A 19,460-nucleotide genomic window follows, 5' to 3' on the forward strand; every position below is an offset into this window, starting at 1 on the left:
ACTGCCCTGTATTCAACAAATCTGTCAATGACTCAAGAAATCTTAAATCATCAACAAAGCAACAGCAAATATGAAGAAGGAAATTGGCAGAATGTCTAAAACTGGCATGCTGTCAACTGCTAAGATGAAATTATCAGCTTTTTCTCTGTAATTAAAAAATATATATATACCTTCACACAAAGGCTTCTCATTTATATAATGCAGTGCAAACTGGATGTCACATGAGCAGATTATCTTGTTAAGAGCAGATTCAAATTGTTAAAACAAACTAAAATGAGTATTTTATGAAATAAACAAAATATTTGTCTTAAAACTGAATTCCCACATGATTTACTACAAAATTATCAACTTCCAGATACCCCAAAATTTGTACACCACTTCTCCAGTTACTCAAAGTTTCTGGAATTTTGGGATTGAATTTAAACAACAATAAAAATGGTTTAATTCGTTTACCAAATATCTGATAAATTAACCAATAAAACATTTATAAATTAACAATATAATAACATATTAAATCACAATCTAGACATTAATATACATTAGCCTAGAAAATACTTTTGTAATTATATAATTATCAAGCTTTTTCTATAAAAAAAAACAAATAAAATCATTAATATTAAACAGTTAATTAATCATAAAAAATAAGAAAAAAAATAGTCTTAAAAAATCAAAAATTACATTTTAGAAACATTTCCATGACAGATTTATTTCTTAATATTAGCTAATATAAAATACAAAATTGTTGTATTTCATTTTAAATAAAAAAGATCACATTATACCAAATAATTTATCAATTATAAATAAAAAGAAGACATAAAATATTCAAATTAATATAAATTGATCCTTAATTTTCCTTATTATTTTTATTATGAAACAACACAGATAAAATTATCATTATTATTATTATGATTAAAACATTACACAGATAAAATTATCAATATTATTATTATGATTATTATAATATTTGTAAATTAGAACCTAACTGAAAATTCTTTTTATTCTAGTATTACTAAAATTGACAATTGGTAGAACAGTAAAAAAATCTGTGAAAGCCAAAATTTCCTGGGGCCCTACTAATTTTTCATCTTATTTATGTCTTAGATGGTTTGAACAAGAAATACGGACAATGATTCAATTCTCTTTTTTAAACATATCTTAATCTAGACATATTATTTGTTACATTCAGTAAAATGATCTCAAAAGAAAAGAAAAATTATACATTAGAAAAAAAAAGAAAGGGAACTTTTTCTTTTTCTGCACAAATTTCATCATCAAAAGAAAATGAAAAGTTGATACTCTCAAATTCTGTCTGTACTTTTTGTCTTGTCTTAATTAACAATGAAGTACTCAACATTTTCAGTCATTTTTTAAATCTTTTAATGATTTGGAAAAGCATAGCAATTCTCTTGCTATTTTAAAACCAATAAGGACTTAAACCAACCAGAAACAAAAATGGTGAAATAGAGCATAGATGTGGATGGAAACAAAAAAAATGTATCACAATAATTTGTTATAATTGAACATAAATAAAATCAATTAGAGTAATTCTCTTCTTTTTTATGTATTGAAAGATTTTCTAATAAAGTGTAGTTGATAACAGAAATCTCTCATGACAACATTCATTATAGTCACAAGGTTCTATTTCAAACATTTTGCTTGCATGTGTAGGGATCAAAACATGTTTAAATCTAAATCTAATGCAAGATTTAAGATCTATATTTAAGGTTTAGTTTTTTTAATTTGTTTCATGTCTTTGTTTAATATTATGCTCTCTAACTTGTATCGACATATCAATATGTCTAAATCACATAGTTTATGTTTACAAAAGAATTTAAGAACTTGGTAATTTAAATTATAATACTACTTAACTAAACATTTCCTAAAATCATCATATCATAAGAAAAATAAATATCAATAAATTTAATTTCATTCATAGTGTTTTTATTTCAGACTTTGTTTCATATTTGTAAGTGTGTTTATCTTTAATTTGCATTAGTTATAATCTGTTAATAACAGGGGTATATTACATAAAACGTTCTGTTGTCTCATACAGATTACATTTTAAGATAGAATATTTTGTGAGAAAACTAACAAAAAAATAACTACAATTTTCCAGTTTTAAGTTTATGTCTTAGGAAGTTCTGGTTTTCACAGGTCTTAAATATTAGAATTTAGTATGTATTAAATCAGAAATTATTGAGCAAATACATCAAAACAGTATGGCTTTTGTATTTCAAATATTTTTTTTCTAGAAACTGAAGAAAACCATTTAATATGGCTGAAAATATCTGTTAATTATACATAAAATTACTAGATTATAAAGTTTTTGTTTTGAATTATTTGAATCACCGCATAACTGATCAGTAACACATTCTTCTAACAATCTATAGTATATGGGTTATCTGTTATTATATAAACTTGTTATATGCTATGCTCCAAGATTTTGTAAAATTGTTACATATACAGACATACACATGAAGTCATAAAAAATATTTATATAATTAAAATTATGAAAGTTTTTGGTTTTTAATCATTTGAAACATGAATTATTTAACAACTGTTGATGATTACACAGGTAAATCTCTGATTAACATATGGTTATATGGATTTAAGTAATATGTTGATTGATCCAGAAGCAAAGACATAGCTGAACAGAAGTCCACGTAGCTTAAGTAATTAGTACTGCATCTTAAGGGTATGTAGATGTGGGTTAGAATCATGTGCTGGTTTGATCACTTTTTCAAAATCTTCTAAATTATTTAAATTCTAATCATTAAATTTAATACAAAATGGCAACCTATCTGCATACTTTCAGGCTAAATTACTTCATTTTATTAGTTAATAGCCAAACTACAGCCCAAAATTATCTAGAAATTAAACATTTAAGTACTGTAACTATTATTTGAAAATTACTTCATTTGATGTTAAATATAATAAGTATTACAGATTAATCTATCGGAAAGCTGAAAAAAATCATCTCTGAAAACACTTTAGGATTAATAAATGATTCTGACAGTTATAAATGTAATAAGTTTTTTTTTTCAATTTTACCAGCATAATCAAAATAAAGAATTTTTTATTTATTACAACATTATATGAAAATTTAAGTTTTTCTTATGAACAAAATATAATCATTGTATCAGTATATATATTTGATTTATGTAAGACTAGATAGAAATATTATTATAATTTTCTCTAATTTACATATTTAATTCCTAATAAGCATAATTATCCAATATGCTAGTTTTACTAGTTTGTAGTCAAGTGAAACAGATACTGATAACAATCTGGTAATATTTAAATGTAAATATAATAATGCAATTTTAAATATTCTCTAATTTTTTCTGAGGATTTTATATTTTAAATTTTTTTCATTACTTCTGGAATATTCACTGTTTGTTTCAATTTATTGATATTTATAAGAATCATTTGTTCATCAATTCCTATTTCAGAATGGAATTAATGTCTCCATTTTATATCAATATCATATTGTTTTAGAATACCTTTTGTTCATTTTTTTTAAAATAGTATTTGTTTAAATAATCCTAAACTGTTAATTATTGTTTATCTTTTTGACAAGCAGACAAATCAGTAGTAAGATAAATATATAGAGAAGACAAAGATAAATAAACAGATAGATGGATTGACAGAAAAATATTACTACAATTCAACTTAGAAAATCAAGGGCTCTCGCATGACTTTCTAAGCACCTGAACTAGAGAGGTTAAGAAATAATTCGTTATAATATCATTTATTATAAAAAGGCAAAAGTCTTATCTTTGGGGTAGGGGAGAGTCTTTAAAAATATTGTAAATGCTAATAATAAGTAAAATTTTCATTAAGTCAGACCGTGCTCTAGCTATGATCGTCTACCCCTCCCAATTCTCCCTTGATTTATAATCTCCAAAATGTATTAGCATCAATGCCCCAGAAATAGAAGCATTACTGTTAAATTTCAAAATTTTTGGTCCATGGGGGGCCCTGAGATATAAAGCAAAATACAGGCCAAAGCGCACACACAAATTTATATCTCTCTTTTTTTGATGTTTTTGGAATCAGACAACCTTAAAATGTCAAGAAATGCAAAAATCTAAAATGGTCAAAATTTGACAGATTACAATGCCTTCCCTTTGTTTTATAACAGCTAGGAAAGTAAAATTACATGATTATCACTTACTAAATAGTAATCAGTTATCATATATAGTAGTATTATGGACAGTGGACTTTTGATATAGCAAATAATTTTGTTGATCCTTGTTATTTATGTATATAGTAAACTTGGGATATAATAATTGAGAGTCATTTGAGAGTCCATCATATATATGTAATGTCACACATAGCCAATCAGAATCAAAGTTTCATAATCTAAGACATGTGGCCTACATTCTGTCTATCATACAAGTCTAAACTGAAAATGCTGCCATTATTTTTCTTTCACTTCCAAGATTTAATCAAAGATTTTAAAATACAGCACACTTGAAATTAAAAGTTTGTCATAATCTGTATATATTTTGAATAGTTATTTATCAAATACTTCCTAATTACTTTTTTATAGTTGTTTGAGATAAAAAATGATTTCAATTCTGGACAACAATAATGATGACAAATCTATTCTGATATAGTTCAGTTCTATTTTGTCTTTTAAAATTTATTAAATTTTTTAAAATAATTTTTTAATTAAAATTTTTTACATTCCATAATTTTTTAATCCAAAGTTTCCATCTTGTGTTTAGCCAATCACGCTAATTAATTTAAATTACACTATATTTTATATAAATTACAGATATAAACATAAGGACTGTTCATAAATTATGTAATGCAGATATGGGTATGCAAATAATTGTTGTTATTGTGTAACAAGAGGGTGGGATATTTAAAACATTACATAATGCTAGGATCTCAACCCTTGGATAACAAAGTGATTCATTTTTGTTTTTGAAGAGATTGAACAGCAAACTGCACTGTTTATGTCACTGCCTTACACATAATTAATAAAATAATGTAGTGTTCAGACCTTGTGTCATGTATAATATTCCTTAGTACATATTGATACAATTAAAAGAACCAATCTGAGATAAGCATTGTGGAGATTGATATGTATGATGCATTATGGAACATTACAGCAGGTTACATGGTAGTTGAAAGTATAAAAATAGCATTACATAATTTATGGACAATCCCACAATCCCATACACTGATTCCTAAAGATCTCCATAATTATTTAATTGTAATTAAAACAAATACAATCCACATTGAACATACAAGAAATTTAATACAGACTATATCATGTATATATTATTTATTTCATTTACATTAGAAAATGTTGCTGGACAGCAGATCTCCTCCTCTAATAAATAACAAGACCCATAACAAAAAAAAAATAAAATAAAATCAACCAACATAATAAAAAATAAATATAAATAAGACAGATTATGTCTAAAATATTAAATACACCTAATGCTAAAAGTAAGATAAAAATTTAAAAATAATAACCAGGCTGGAATGTAGTATATTGCCATAGAATACATCTACTTAAAATGTAATAAGATATGTAAATAAGGTTGCATTTACAAACCACTAAGAATTATAGTGGATGTATATATTAAGGGGATTGATTGTGAAGTGCACCTGCTTTAGTAAAAAATACATTATTTTTAAACGTGTGAAACTCATTTCATTTCATAATTTTGAAAATTCTTATTAATCAGACCTAATATTTTCATAAAAATTAATTTTCTGAAAAATGTTATTAATTAATTAATAGCTACATCAAAGTAAAATAATAAAATCCAGCAACAAGTCGCTTAACTTTCCTGACAACATTTAAAACTGTGTGTATGGCACCATCTGTCATGATATTTTATTATTAAAAACTTTTTTTATTTTTTAAATATTATAAAATGGCAAAAAACTTAATTTTAAGGATAGGGATGGATTTTATAAAATTGTAAATGCTAATAATGAGTAAAATCATCATTAAGTCGTACCCTACTCGAGATACGACACATGACTTCTTTATCTCCCCACCCTGTCAACCTTTTAACAACCAAAAATTAATATCATCAATTCACCCTAATACACAAACCTCCCTGCATAATTTCAGAAATTTTTGACAAAAAGCTCAGGAGTTATTAAGCTTCAAAGGGTGAACAAAATCGTGCCCCCACACTAACATCTATATATATAGAAAAAACTTCCAAATTGCATTTCTTGACATTTCAAGGTGTCCAGAGTCTAAAAATGTAAAAATCTTGGCAGTCAACTTTTGACCAATTACCATACTTTCCCTCTGTTATATATAACAGAGCTATGAAAGTAAAATTCTTAGATAAAAAGAACATATAAATGTAAATAACTTCATCAAATTAAAAAACACACTTTTTTCATTACAGATTTCTACTATTATATAATTTATTAGGCATCAAAATAATGTTTTCAGTTCATAAAGAATATAAATTAAAAATCAATTTGAAATTAATTTTAAAAAATAATTCATTTTCTAAATTATTATTTCCTTAATAAATCTTATTCTATTTAAAAAACTATACAATCCAAAGAAAAAAATACCTCAAACACTGCTTGATTTTAAACTGTGTTATTTATAATTGTTTTATTTATATAATAAAAAAAAGGTAATAAATTTGTTTACTGAAATTATTGTATATTAAACTGTGACCTTTATTCCCATAAATAACACAATAAAAGTTCAAATACTTGAATGAATTTTAAATAAATACTTAAAGTAAACATAAGTAACAAAAAACTTCAGATACCTCTAGCATCGACAGAAAATACTTTGAACACTACTGATTAGTATCAAGTTATATCAACTTTTGCCTGTATTACTGCATTTACATGTTTGCAGATTTTTAATAAGAGCCGGACAGTCATCTTGAGTAATTTTATCCAAAACTTCCTGAATTTTTTGACATAAGCCAGTCACTGTCTAATGAGATCTTTTTCTGACTTCCAGTGGGAAAAAGATCTGGACTGTTAAGGTCTAGATGTCCAACTCAACATATTAATATGTGATTTGCAACTCATAACTTATTGTTGTGGCAGTTTGGCAACTTGAACCATCCTGTTAGAAAATTATATTTGGGTTTTGCAGTTTTTCCAAATATGGAAGAAAGCTTTCTTAAAGGATCTGCTGTTATTTTTCTTAATTCTATTTGTTCCATCAATTACAAGCAGAGTGCGAAAACCTTGGGCAGTCATGCAACTCCATAATAAATAATGCTTTCTGAGAACTTTGTTGTACAATTAAAACACTCACAATGAAATAATTCATGCTTTCTTTGAATCACTTCTTTTTGTTGTTTCAAATGCAAACCTCAAACTGGGCTTTATTGCTGAAAGAATGCTATTCCACTGTTGCTGCATCCATCTTTGACTTTCCTTTCCTCATTTTAGTCAAATTTTATTTGAGGCTTAGTTAATAGGTTTTAGTTAGCTTGAGAAAAAAAATCACATATTGACACACAACCATTATATTCTCATGCTGACATTTTGCACTATTATCTTACCTGAAGAAATATCCAACAATATTCACTTATACAATGACTCCAATCTGTAGAATTTATGATATTTAAATAGCCAACAAGTCTCTTTACTCATGGATGCACTTTATTTAATTACTAATTCTGTAAATGATGACCACTTTGATAATTCTGTATAAAAACTTGATTTGTCAATGTTTAGTTTTAAAGTTATTTAATGCAAGAACTTTCCCTTTACATGAAAATTTACAATTACTTACTGCTTTTCCAGATGCCATTTGTTATAAAACAAATTTATAAACTTACACTAAATAAATATTGCTATTTTCATGTAACATGCAAATTAAAAGTATGCAATAATATTTAAATAAGTAAAAACTTCTCATTTTTATACTGCTTGAGATATTTTCTATAAATACTGAAGGTGTCCAAAGCTTTTTGTCACCTAAGATTTTTTTCTTTAAATATTTTTGCAAGCATTTTTATCTTTGTGAGTTAAATTAATTATATTTATTAGTATAGTAGAGCATCGATTATCCAAATCAGTTGGGGACTGGGTTTGTTCAGAAAATCGATTTTTCAGATAACTGATTATGTAAGAAAAAATATATTAACCTATCCCTTGTTGAAATTCGTTCAAATCCTGGCATGTCCTTAAGTACCTTCTCATGGTCGAACTAGTGCTACCAGCTAAACAAAACAAAAATAATATTGGAGTAGCCCAAGACATAGCCAAAGATTGTAGTGCCACAGCACTAGCAGAAATTTAAATTTGCCAACTGGAAAGTTTTTGGTTAATTGACGTTTCGGTTAATCGACATTCAAATAATCGACGCTCTACTGTATTATAGTTTAATACAGAATAATTTTTTTAATCATATCTGTTTTTATTTTTTTTATCTTTAAAATAAAATGCCACTAATACTCAAGAAATGTCTGAAGTATGTAGTACTGTATTATAGTTTAACACAGAATAATTTTTTTAATCATATCTGTTTTTATTTTTTTTATCTTTAAAATAAAATGCCACTAATACTCAAGAAATGTCTGAAGTATGTAGTACACTAATACTGTGGGTGCCTGATATTATTTAAGTTAACTACATGAAAAAATGTATTTATGAATGACACACATATATAATTTATCACTAATAACTGATAATTTATACAGCTCATTATAAATATTTTGATTATTTAGCTAAATATAAATTAATAATCAATACTATTGTTATTAAAAATAACTGTATTTAATTTTAAGATTGAAATTTCAACAATTTTACACTGAATGCATAGAGTTTAATAATTATTTTATAATAAAATATTTTTTTAAAAATCAAAACTACACTAAATTATAATTTTATAACTACTACAAGATTATATTATAAAATAATAATTTATTTAAAAAATTTTTAAAGGTAGTTAATTACAGTAGAGCATCGTTTATCCGAAGGTGGGTTATCCGAAGGAATTCCAGTCGACAAATTTAAATTTTCGCCAGTGCTGTGGCGCTGTAATCTTTGGCTATGTCTTCGGCTACTCAAATATTTTACGTTTTTGATACTAAATTAACTTCTGAAGTATAATTTTTTATTGTTTTTATATTTTTCAATATATTTATTTTGTTTGTACAAAATAAAAAAATAATTTTTCACGATACAATAGTCTTCATTAGGCTTAAAATTGTCAAAAATTCAATGCGAAGTGACATGCAACAGAAAAAAATTTCAACATGGGATAAATTAATATATTTTTTCGTACATAATTGGTTATCCGAACAACCCCAGTCCCCAATTGATTCGGATAAACGACGCTCTACTGTATACACAATTATCTGTTTCAAAATATTTGATGTCACAAAATATTTTAAACTTTTACATTCTAATTTTAACTCAAAATATCAATTGATTAAATTATGGTAATTAATACAATAATCTTTATAAAATCTGTAATATTAACAATGTACATCTACATAGTCAATACTATTTTGTTTAAAATAAAATGAAAAATTTTAATTTTATATACACAAAATTAAATTGTCTCATTTTAGTAATAACAGAACACATTATAGACATAAAAATATGTAAGAAAAAGTGAATAATTTATAAATATTTTTTAAAAGGTTTTTAACTTAAAATTATTTACCTCTGCTTGTTTTAACTGCTCTAATGAAAATGGTTCTTGTAATGATTCCAAAAATTGCATTGCATATTTTTCTACAGGACTCAACTGAAACAAATTGTAACATAATTAACATTATACTTTAACTAACTTTATATTATAATTTATTTAAATCAACCAACCAGAAAACAACATAAATATCTTTTCTTCAATTTATACAGATTCAGCTTTATATAGTGAAGGTGACAACTATTTTAATGTTATTAATAATGCTCATTGACATAGTCTTACCATAAAGTTCTAATTTATACATATCAAAAACTAAACAATCTAAATTTATAATATAAAAATATTACAAATGATAACATAATATTAGTTAACAATATTGTGCTTTTGATCTGAAATTTCAAAATATTTAAAAACTGAAAAGTCAATAATTCCTACTTGCTAGAGTCCAATGTATTCCCCATTCTGATATTAAATTATTGATTAATGAAATGAATATTGGTATAACCAAATTCTGAAACTATTCATCTCTCTAAAATTTTCCAGATGCCGAACAAAATATAACCTTGCTTCATTCTGTATATTCATTTAATGAAAGTATTGATCCATCTTATTCATTTACATTTAATGTAATGAATCAAAATCTCAATCTCTTACCTATCCCAACAGCTACCATTGACCTTGCTATCATCTCAATTATAATTATTGTATCACATATACGTGTTCTCCACAGTATTGTTAACATTTGTAATGGTATATGGCATAAATATAAATATATTTAAAATTCTTCCTGAAATACATTCATATATTCTGTTATCTGTAGAAACAGAGCTGCCATTAGTAGCATGATCTCCATGCTAAATGATCAACAATCTATGCCTGTAATGCCTGAAGAGCAGAAACTGACACAAATAAGTGATAAATCAACTTCTTTTACTGTCAACCTGTATGTGTCAATTTATGAAGAGAAGAAAGAACACAATGATAATGATGGCAAACTTTGTTATTCATAATAATAATCTCTTACTTATGAATATGTATAAATAAATCTACTCATCACAAATTATATTCAATATCTTCAGATTAAATTAACTTCCTTCAAAACAACTTTATTGATTTCATTAATTAATATAATAATTAATAAAAAAATTTAGCCATAAATTTCTTAATGGAAGACACTAACATATATCAACTGAAAATTCAACAATTAAATTAATTCTTTTCTACATATTTTTCATAATGTAATTAATTATGATCAACCCACAGAAAATAATAGTGCATTCAGTTTTCGAAAAAGTGATCTAATATTTTATTGTAAAAAAATCTCTCTTCTAGAAAATTAAATACTAACATTAATAGACATGCATTAATTCACAGTTTTGCTGACATTAATGCATTTTTTGCATTAATATGAAAAAAGCTGAACCATCATTTATTTAAATGGTAAAAATGAATATACTAAAACAATTGCTATTTGTTTCAACATAAAAACAAATTAAACTTTGTATTAAATATGTATAAATATAAAAATATAATGTAGTCAAATAATTAATGTCAAACAATTGCTGAATTAAATCATGCCACATTACCCCAATAATTATATGGTGGTATGCATCTCAAAGCCTAATATTATTTTATTGGGTTTTGATATGCATACCAACCATTTATTTATATAGGTATGTATTCAAATAAACAATCTCCCCATTTTCCATTGATAATTATCTCAACTGATAATACAGTTAAAATATAGTATCAATCATACAAACTGAAGAAAAGATATATATTTTAAACAAATAAAAAGATAATTTTTTTTTACCTGTTCCATTAGTTTGTCTAATTCTTCTTCAGCTTGAGATTTTTCTTCATTATCACGACTATCAACATCAATAGGAATTGATTCATCAAATTCTGCTAATTCAGCAGCAGCTTCTGCTCTTGCTGTTTTTGCAGCTTGAACATCAAGTTCTTCTTCTGCCATGCCAAGTGCCTACATATTAAAAATTAATAAATAAAATTAGTGTTTATACACAAATAAAATCTTTATTTATAATAAACATCAAAATGCAAAATAATAATTAATGACTAATTTGAGCATTTTGTATAAGATTACAAAATTTAATTAAAATTTTAATTAAAAAATTAAAATTTAATTAAAATACAAAATTTAATTAAAAAACTATTTGCTTGTTTTGGAAAAACATTTGAAGATAGTTTGTCACAAAAAATATCTTTAAAAGATAAAAATTGAAAAAATAAAAAAATATATAATTTTTTCTCCTCCATATTTTCATATATTTATGAGTCTTATGTAATATTAAATATTTAATACATTTATTTTTGAACAAGAGTGATTTACAATTAATATATTCAGAAAACTAATTACTATAAAATATTTTACATATCTTCTAAAATTTAATAAAATAAATTAATAAAAATAATTTCACAATTAAAACAAAAAATTTTAAAAATGAAGTCTAGATTCAATTTATAGAAAATATTATTATTTTATTACCTGTTCAAACTGAGTTTGTGTTAATTTATCTCCTTCTGATAATTTTTCTTCTAATTCAAAGTTTGGTTTGTTATCATCATCTCCTTTAATATCAACTTCTTCTGATACTGATAGATCAATTCCAAACAAATCTCTAATTGTATTCTACAGAGAAAAGTTATCAAACTAATTATTTAATTTGCATTTTATAACAACAAATGAATTAATTAAATGTATTATAAATCTATATTGTGGATATATTAGTTCTGTTGATTAACAAAAAAAAACTAGAATAATTTAATTAATTAAATCTGATCAATTTTTTCTAATTATTTCAATTAGAAACTGTACATAAATTTTGCAGGAAAAAAAATTAATTTCAAAAATTATCTATCATTACACACAAAAAGATATTATTATTTATAATAAAATAAATGAAAACTTCAATATTTATATACTTTTTTGAAGAATGCAGTAGTAAAGTTCCCTCCTTCTATGGCTAAATCACCAAGTAATCTTTTCTGATTAGCTTTTTTCAAAATGTTTTCTTCTACAGTTCTTTCACTTATCAGTCTAATTTAAAAATATACATATTTTAATCATCTATGAATATATACAAAATTCAATTAAATAATAATAATTATTATATTTATTTCATATTAAATATATAAATAATGTATGGAAGTTATATATCTTCTGAATTACATTTTAATATATATTTATAATTTATAAGTAAAAAATATACTGAATAATTTATTTGTTTGTTTTTAATATACAGTGATACCTCTGTTTTCTTGATAATCCGTCAAGCGAAAAAATCCAAAACTGACAAAAACTGAGGCAATTATTTCCATATGAATCAATGTAAATCCAATTAATTCATTCTACACACTCCAAAATACATACCAAAAACATATTTTATAGAGAATAAATATTGTATTTAATATGAAAACTAATAAGAAATTAATATAAAATGAATATAAAAAACCTAATGTAGAGAATAAATAAACATTTATCATGGCATTCGAAACACTATGGCTCTGGAAACTTTCTTTGATCCCATGATGGAGCTAAAAGGAAAGGAAAGCAATGAAATTGTTTGGCTAGATGCACAAGGTAATGTTCACATAATTAGAAACAATGCCACACTCAGCAGGAAAACACATGGGTCGTCCTATGTGTTTGCAAAATTAGCAGGAGGTCACGCGAACATGCCAATGAAATCTGACAAATTTTTCGCGAAAAACATTGACAAAAACCGAAACAGACGATAACCGAAGTAAACAAAAACCAAGGCATTACTGTATACTGTATATCTTTAGCAAAAACTGACTTCTAGGAAGTTTTTGAAAAGCATTTATAATATTTAATTTAATATTCATTGAAAATAAATAGATGTTTATGTTAAATACAAGTATGTTAATGCTTAAATACCTAATTGACTAATTATAATTTTGTACAGAAATACAAATCTTCATAATTTTCTTATATCAAATATAATTATAGAAGTTACCTGTATATGTGAACATCTCTAGTTTGGCCTATTCTATGGCATCGATCTTGAGCTTGAGCATCCATTGTTGGATTCCAATCACTGTCATAAAAAATAACAGTATCTGCACCTGTCAAATTTACTCCAATTCCACCAGATCGTGTTGATAAAATGAAACAAAATATTCTTCTATCAGCATTAAATCTTTCCATTAGTACCTAATAGTGAAACAAAAATTTTTAGAAATTTATATTAAATAAAAAGTTGCATACATATATTAATCATTATACATTATGTATATATTATTTAAATAAAAGAGCATTTGACAGATTTCATTTAATATTAAAATCAATGATTTTACATGTTTTTGTGACAAGAGAAATATGTAACTTAATATATATAATAAGAAAAAAAAAGGATTTAAACTTTTGATAACTTCAATGGCACTGTCAATGCCATAAGATTTATTTTTATGTCACTGTGATTAATTCAGTTGGTCTATGTAAAATACTGTTGACTTTAACAGATACTTCAAGCATCATATAACATCAAAATTAATAGAAATTGATTTTTTTGAAAACAAAAAATGTGACACAATAAATTACTTCAACTTAAAAAAGTATTTTTTTAAAAATAAATTTAAGAATATAAAAATAATTTTGCATTTCCAATGTATTATTTTATAAAATCTGTTTAATTTTGAAAATAGAATGGGTAATTCATAGAAGATGGGAAGAAAATACTTCCTGAAAACTATCATGAATTAAAAAGTTGGTTCCGTAGTTATTAGTTGTTGTTTTGCAATTATTTTTTTTTTTGTTTCTTCAGAGTTCCACTAAAATATTCAGATCTATCCAATATAATTATTGTTTGATGTCATAACTTATAATTACAAATTAAAAATCAGTTTTTTTTTTTTAAATCTAGAACAAAAGCCTATATAAAAAAAGTATATTATTATATGATATGATAAAGTTCTTGAATTTATATGATATAGTGAAACTAAACAAGTAGAACACAATTATTTTAAATTGTGTGTGTAAAGTTTTTAATAATTAAATAATCACCTGTCTTTGATCGACTCTTGTAGTTCCATCTAATCTCAAATAAGTATGGCCATGGTGATTTAAAAACTGTTCAAACACATCAAGCATCCTTGTCATCTGTGTAAAAATTAGTACTCTGTGTCCTTCACTTTTCAATTGCCAGAGCAATTTATCTAATGTTTGAAGTTTACCTAAACAATTAAAAAAATATCAAATATATGCAATAAAAAACATTTTTTTACATTACACAATTTAAAAAATCTAAAATTCTACAATTTTAATTACTAATATTAAAAAATTTTTATGATTGTTATCTATTGTAGATATTTGTAGTTTAATAACTACAAATATCTAAAATGATTAACATTCATTGAGATATTTTGTAACATGTGTATATAATTTTTTTTTCTTATAGTCCAGTTTTCATGTCTTACTGTTATTCTATACATTTTTACAATTAATTATTACATTAATATTTAATTTTAAAAAAAATCGCTAAAATTTGCTATTTCGTTCACTTCTTAAATTTATATTAAATAATAATAATGATAATAAAAAAAAATAAATGTTTATTGTAATAAATATTAAATAATTATTTTATTAATCAGTCTTAATTTTAATATAGATTATGCTATATTTTAAATAGAACAAAGCATTATATATTTAAATATAATAGAAATGCTCTATTATATTTACAATACAGGATCATTGAATTTATTTGAGGAAAATACTGAATATAAATTAATCATGAAATGAAAGAATAAAAAATTAAATAATATTTTTTATTTGTTACATTATCTTATAATTTTTAAAAAAAATAATCTGAATAACTGATATGCATTTTAAGATAAATTAAAATATAAATTAATCATTGCAAATTGCAAATTACAAAAATGCAAATTGCTTGTCATACTTACCACAATCATACTGAATAAGCCTCAATTCAGGAAATTGAGTTCTGGTGTTACTTGTTATTGGATGGAGTAAAGAACATCTAGCAGATAGTTCTTGATGCAAAAATTGAACTCTATGCTTTTCTTCATTCACAGCAGATGGAGATGGATGAGATGTATGCATTGTAATTTGAGGTGCAGTAACACCAGGAACGACAAAAACATACCTAACAGATTTTAAAAATATAAAAAAATTTTAATTTTTAAAATTTTTCTTAGGTAGCATACATACATTTATGAAAAGTATAAGCTAAAAATTTTTAAAGAGGTATTCTTAAAATTAAAAAATTATAATAATAATTGATGTACACTCACTCAGCATTAGTATATAAATCAAAAAAACACAACACCTTAATTTGCTGAGAAAAAATTTTTTCTCAGCAAATTGAGGTGTTGTGTTTTTTTGATTTAAATAATAATAATAATAATAATATAAAAAAAAGTTACGATGTGAATTTATAAAATCATTTATACTTTTGTATGATTTACACACAAGCATACAAAAGAGTATAGTTAGGATAAAAATATCAAAATAATTGAAAGAAACAAAAGCTAATTTTATAAAATGTAGTGTAATGCAAACATGTTAAAATGATTTATTCTATGGTGAATCAATAACAGTGTACATAAACATATTAGATTCCAATGATTTTCATGATCATTTTTTTAAGAGGTACTTTTTAGTATATCTAGTCCATATATTATAATTCTGGACTTTTTCCAAAACATATATATATTATGGAAAAAGACCAAAATTATCATGGTCAACAAGGACAAGACAATATTAATAATTCCCAATAATTATGGTACTCATTGACAAAGTCTGACTATTTTCAACATTCCTCAAAATTCTTAGAAACTTCAAAAATGTTTATGATTTTGATATTTTCCTGAGTTCTCAACATTGAATAACTTTCAGTAGGCAACATTTTACAATTGATATCATTTAAAAACAATGTTAATCATGCTCATAATGTAAACTAGCAGTTACATCAATGAACTATTTATTCTTCAATAATGATGTATTAAGACAAAAACTGAATGTTGCATAATTTTAAAACTTATGTAACATGTCAGTTTACAAAATTATTTATATTTTAATTATATTTTATTATTTATATACTTTTTAAATTATTTATAACATAAGATATGTTGCAAATGCTATTTATAAAATATATTATTATAACATAACAAATGAAAATAAAATAAAGCTTGAAGAAACATAGTAATATAAATCTATGCAAAAATATATAACAAATAAAAATAAACCAAAAATTTGTAATCAGAACAATTATCAATTAGAAAAATTTACTAAAATCTGTTTATTTTAAGATCAATAAATATAAGTACAGATAGTTGGCATGTAATTAACATGTAATTAACAAAAGTGCATTCAAATATTTGCATTAATTATTATAAATAAAAGTGTAATGAAATAAAATATTTAGACAAACCTTGTAATAATATCTTTTAATTCTTCGAGGTAAGATTCTGGAGTATGAATCATGGAAGAAAGTGCTTGAGTATAATACCAATAGTCAGAACATCTTTCTTGAACATAAGGAGCATTGTAGCAATTGACATATCCCATTCCATGCCATGGCTTTGACTGAGAACATGGTTGAATATCATTTACTACAGTAACAGTTTTAATAAGGTCTAATCCATAAAGAGGACGTGCAACACATCTTCTTGCATTGATATAACCCAATCTTTCCAATTTCTCTTTTTGTCTTTCATTGCGTTTTTCAACTAAAGATTCCTGAAATGAAAATTATTATTAAATCAAACAAAATAATAATTTTAATAATCAGAATTCATAAATAAAAAAATTAAAAGATGATTTTATTTGAAATGCTTTCCATGATTACTGTATTTATTTTATGAATAAATACAATAAATCTAATAATCAAAAAAGCTTACATAAATGTATGTACAACTACAAACTATATCGAAATCTACACTGCAATGAAATTTAACAGTTTTGTGTATATATAACTGATTTTAAGTGTGAGATTTCAGCCCCTTTTTCATTTCCACTGTTGTTTTCATCGATGTTAATTGGATATTTAAAGTAATATTCTATCTGAGAAAAAGGCGACCAAAAGGTCAAGTGGTGAAAAGAGGACAAGGTGGAAAAAATCCACATCTTTTTCTCTAGATTTTCTGACAGATAAAAACCGAACAAATATCAGACTAAGTCAACAATTACTACAATGCTTGGACTTGCGTTACAATCTTATTCAAGACAGTCAATTACTAATGATGGGAAACTGTCAAACATATGGAATTATGAGGCAAGGAGAGCCATCAAAAGGCTAGAAAATAGCAATAATTCTGCCAAATCGTCCAGTTCTTGACAGCCTGTATCCGTTGAACATGCACCCAACTCAAACTTGAAATGCATTTAAATCAAAGTCACCCGGTTCAATTCTCATGAACAACGCATATAAAAACGGGTTGCACCCGATCATCCAAGCAGACACTCTCCCAGAAGCAAGAAGACAAGCTTCTGTCTGTCACACAACTCATCTTGCCATCTCCAGGCTCCCGTCTCCCTCAAAAGCAACCTCCACAATCGTCTCGCTGACATCATATAAATAGGATCCAGAACTGTTGGGTTAGTTCCTGAGGTATTGTACTTAGAGCAATAATTAGAGATATATGTAAACTCTCTCTCTGTTATTAGTTGTTAAGTAGTTATAGCATGTAACCTCCCCTACGTACTTAACCTGTTTCCGTTCCATATTAAATTTGTTATTTTGTTTAACTAGTGTCGATATCAATTATTGCTCGGAACTAATTCACCCTATCGACTTACCACCGCACTCCCCACTCAACAACTAGCCCTCTTATTTAAAGCTATCCAGTGACCTTGTGAGTGGGTTTTACCAACTCGACGACTACAGAGCCTAACCCTCAACCATATTCTCACATAAGCCTTAATAAGAAATCATTAATAACTATAATAAATAGTGTAAATTAGTATAAATAATAAAATTACTCTTAACTGTTTATTTCAATTACATATTCTTAATGTTTCAAAAATTATTCTTTGTCTAAAATATACAATATAATAATTTTATTTTCACATAACTGAAAAATTAACAGTAAATGTATAATAAATCAATATTCATATATAAAAGTAAAATTTTTATATACAAATATTGATTATTTACATATTAGTTCTTAATTTGTTAAAACAAAATTAAAGAAGTACTCTAACTCTCAACAACCTACATGTCACTAGTACATTGTCAATGTCAGTACTGAAAAAGATGTACATTTTTATACTCTATTATCTGTATTAATTATATTAAAAATAATCTCTCATGAAACTAAGAATACTAAGTATATCTCTTTACATTTTCTAATTCTGTCTAATGTAATTAACATTTTGTATAATGCTGATAAAAACAGGTTTCCAAAATGTGGCATTAACCCAGTAATAATAAAATAATCTGAATCTGAAATATAACAGTTTTATTAAAAACTGATCTTGATTTTATTCATTGTTTTAATAAGCAAATATAAAAATGTTGTAATATTCTTTAAATGATAATTACTAACTATAATCAAGTTTATTTTATTTTTTTAAATCAGATATAAATTAAAGGATACAGTAAAATATTAAAAAGGAAAGATAACATCATTTTTTTTAACTAATTGAATCAATAATATACAGTAAAACCTGTCTATGGAGACCACCCACGGTTCCTTCAAATAGTGGTCTTTTAGACAGGTGGTCGTCCAATACAGGTGGTGTCGTAATACCCTATTTCCGTACGTATTTTGCGCACTTTTTAGCCATTTCTACTAAAAGCAAAACTCGACGTGAGCAAAAGAAGCGAATTTT

At 24.9% G+C, this 19,460-nt stretch overlaps 1 protein-coding gene across 1 annotated transcript in view; it reads right to left on the reverse strand.

The window, feature by feature from the left end:
* Positions 1-19,460, reverse strand: part of LOC111640581 (helicase domino-like) — a gene marked incomplete at its 3' end in the record, with an annotated part of 167,347 nt that overhangs the window by 37,592 nt on the left and 110,295 nt on the right. The window contains exons 26-33 of the mRNA XM_023386605.1: positions 17,059-17,366; positions 15,569-15,771; positions 14,673-14,842; positions 13,627-13,823; positions 12,572-12,686; positions 12,135-12,278; positions 11,439-11,609; positions 9,641-9,724 (exon numbers count right to left, since the gene is read on the reverse strand). Of these exons, the coding sequence (XP_023242373.1) occupies positions 9,641-9,724; positions 11,439-11,609; positions 12,135-12,278; positions 12,572-12,686; positions 13,627-13,823; positions 14,673-14,842; positions 15,569-15,771; positions 17,059-17,366 (1,392 nt within the window). The remainder of the gene's footprint in view (positions 1-9,640; positions 9,725-11,438; positions 11,610-12,134; positions 12,279-12,571; positions 12,687-13,626; positions 13,824-14,672; positions 14,843-15,568; positions 15,772-17,058; positions 17,367-19,460) is intronic.

This window comes from Centruroides sculpturatus, unplaced genomic scaffold (genome assembly GCF_000671375.1).
Source record: "Centruroides sculpturatus isolate CEXI.00-Female unplaced genomic scaffold, Cexi_2.0 scaffold1354, whole genome shotgun sequence".
Classification (NCBI taxonomy): Eukaryota; Metazoa; Arthropoda; class Arachnida; order Scorpiones; family Buthidae; genus Centruroides; species Centruroides sculpturatus.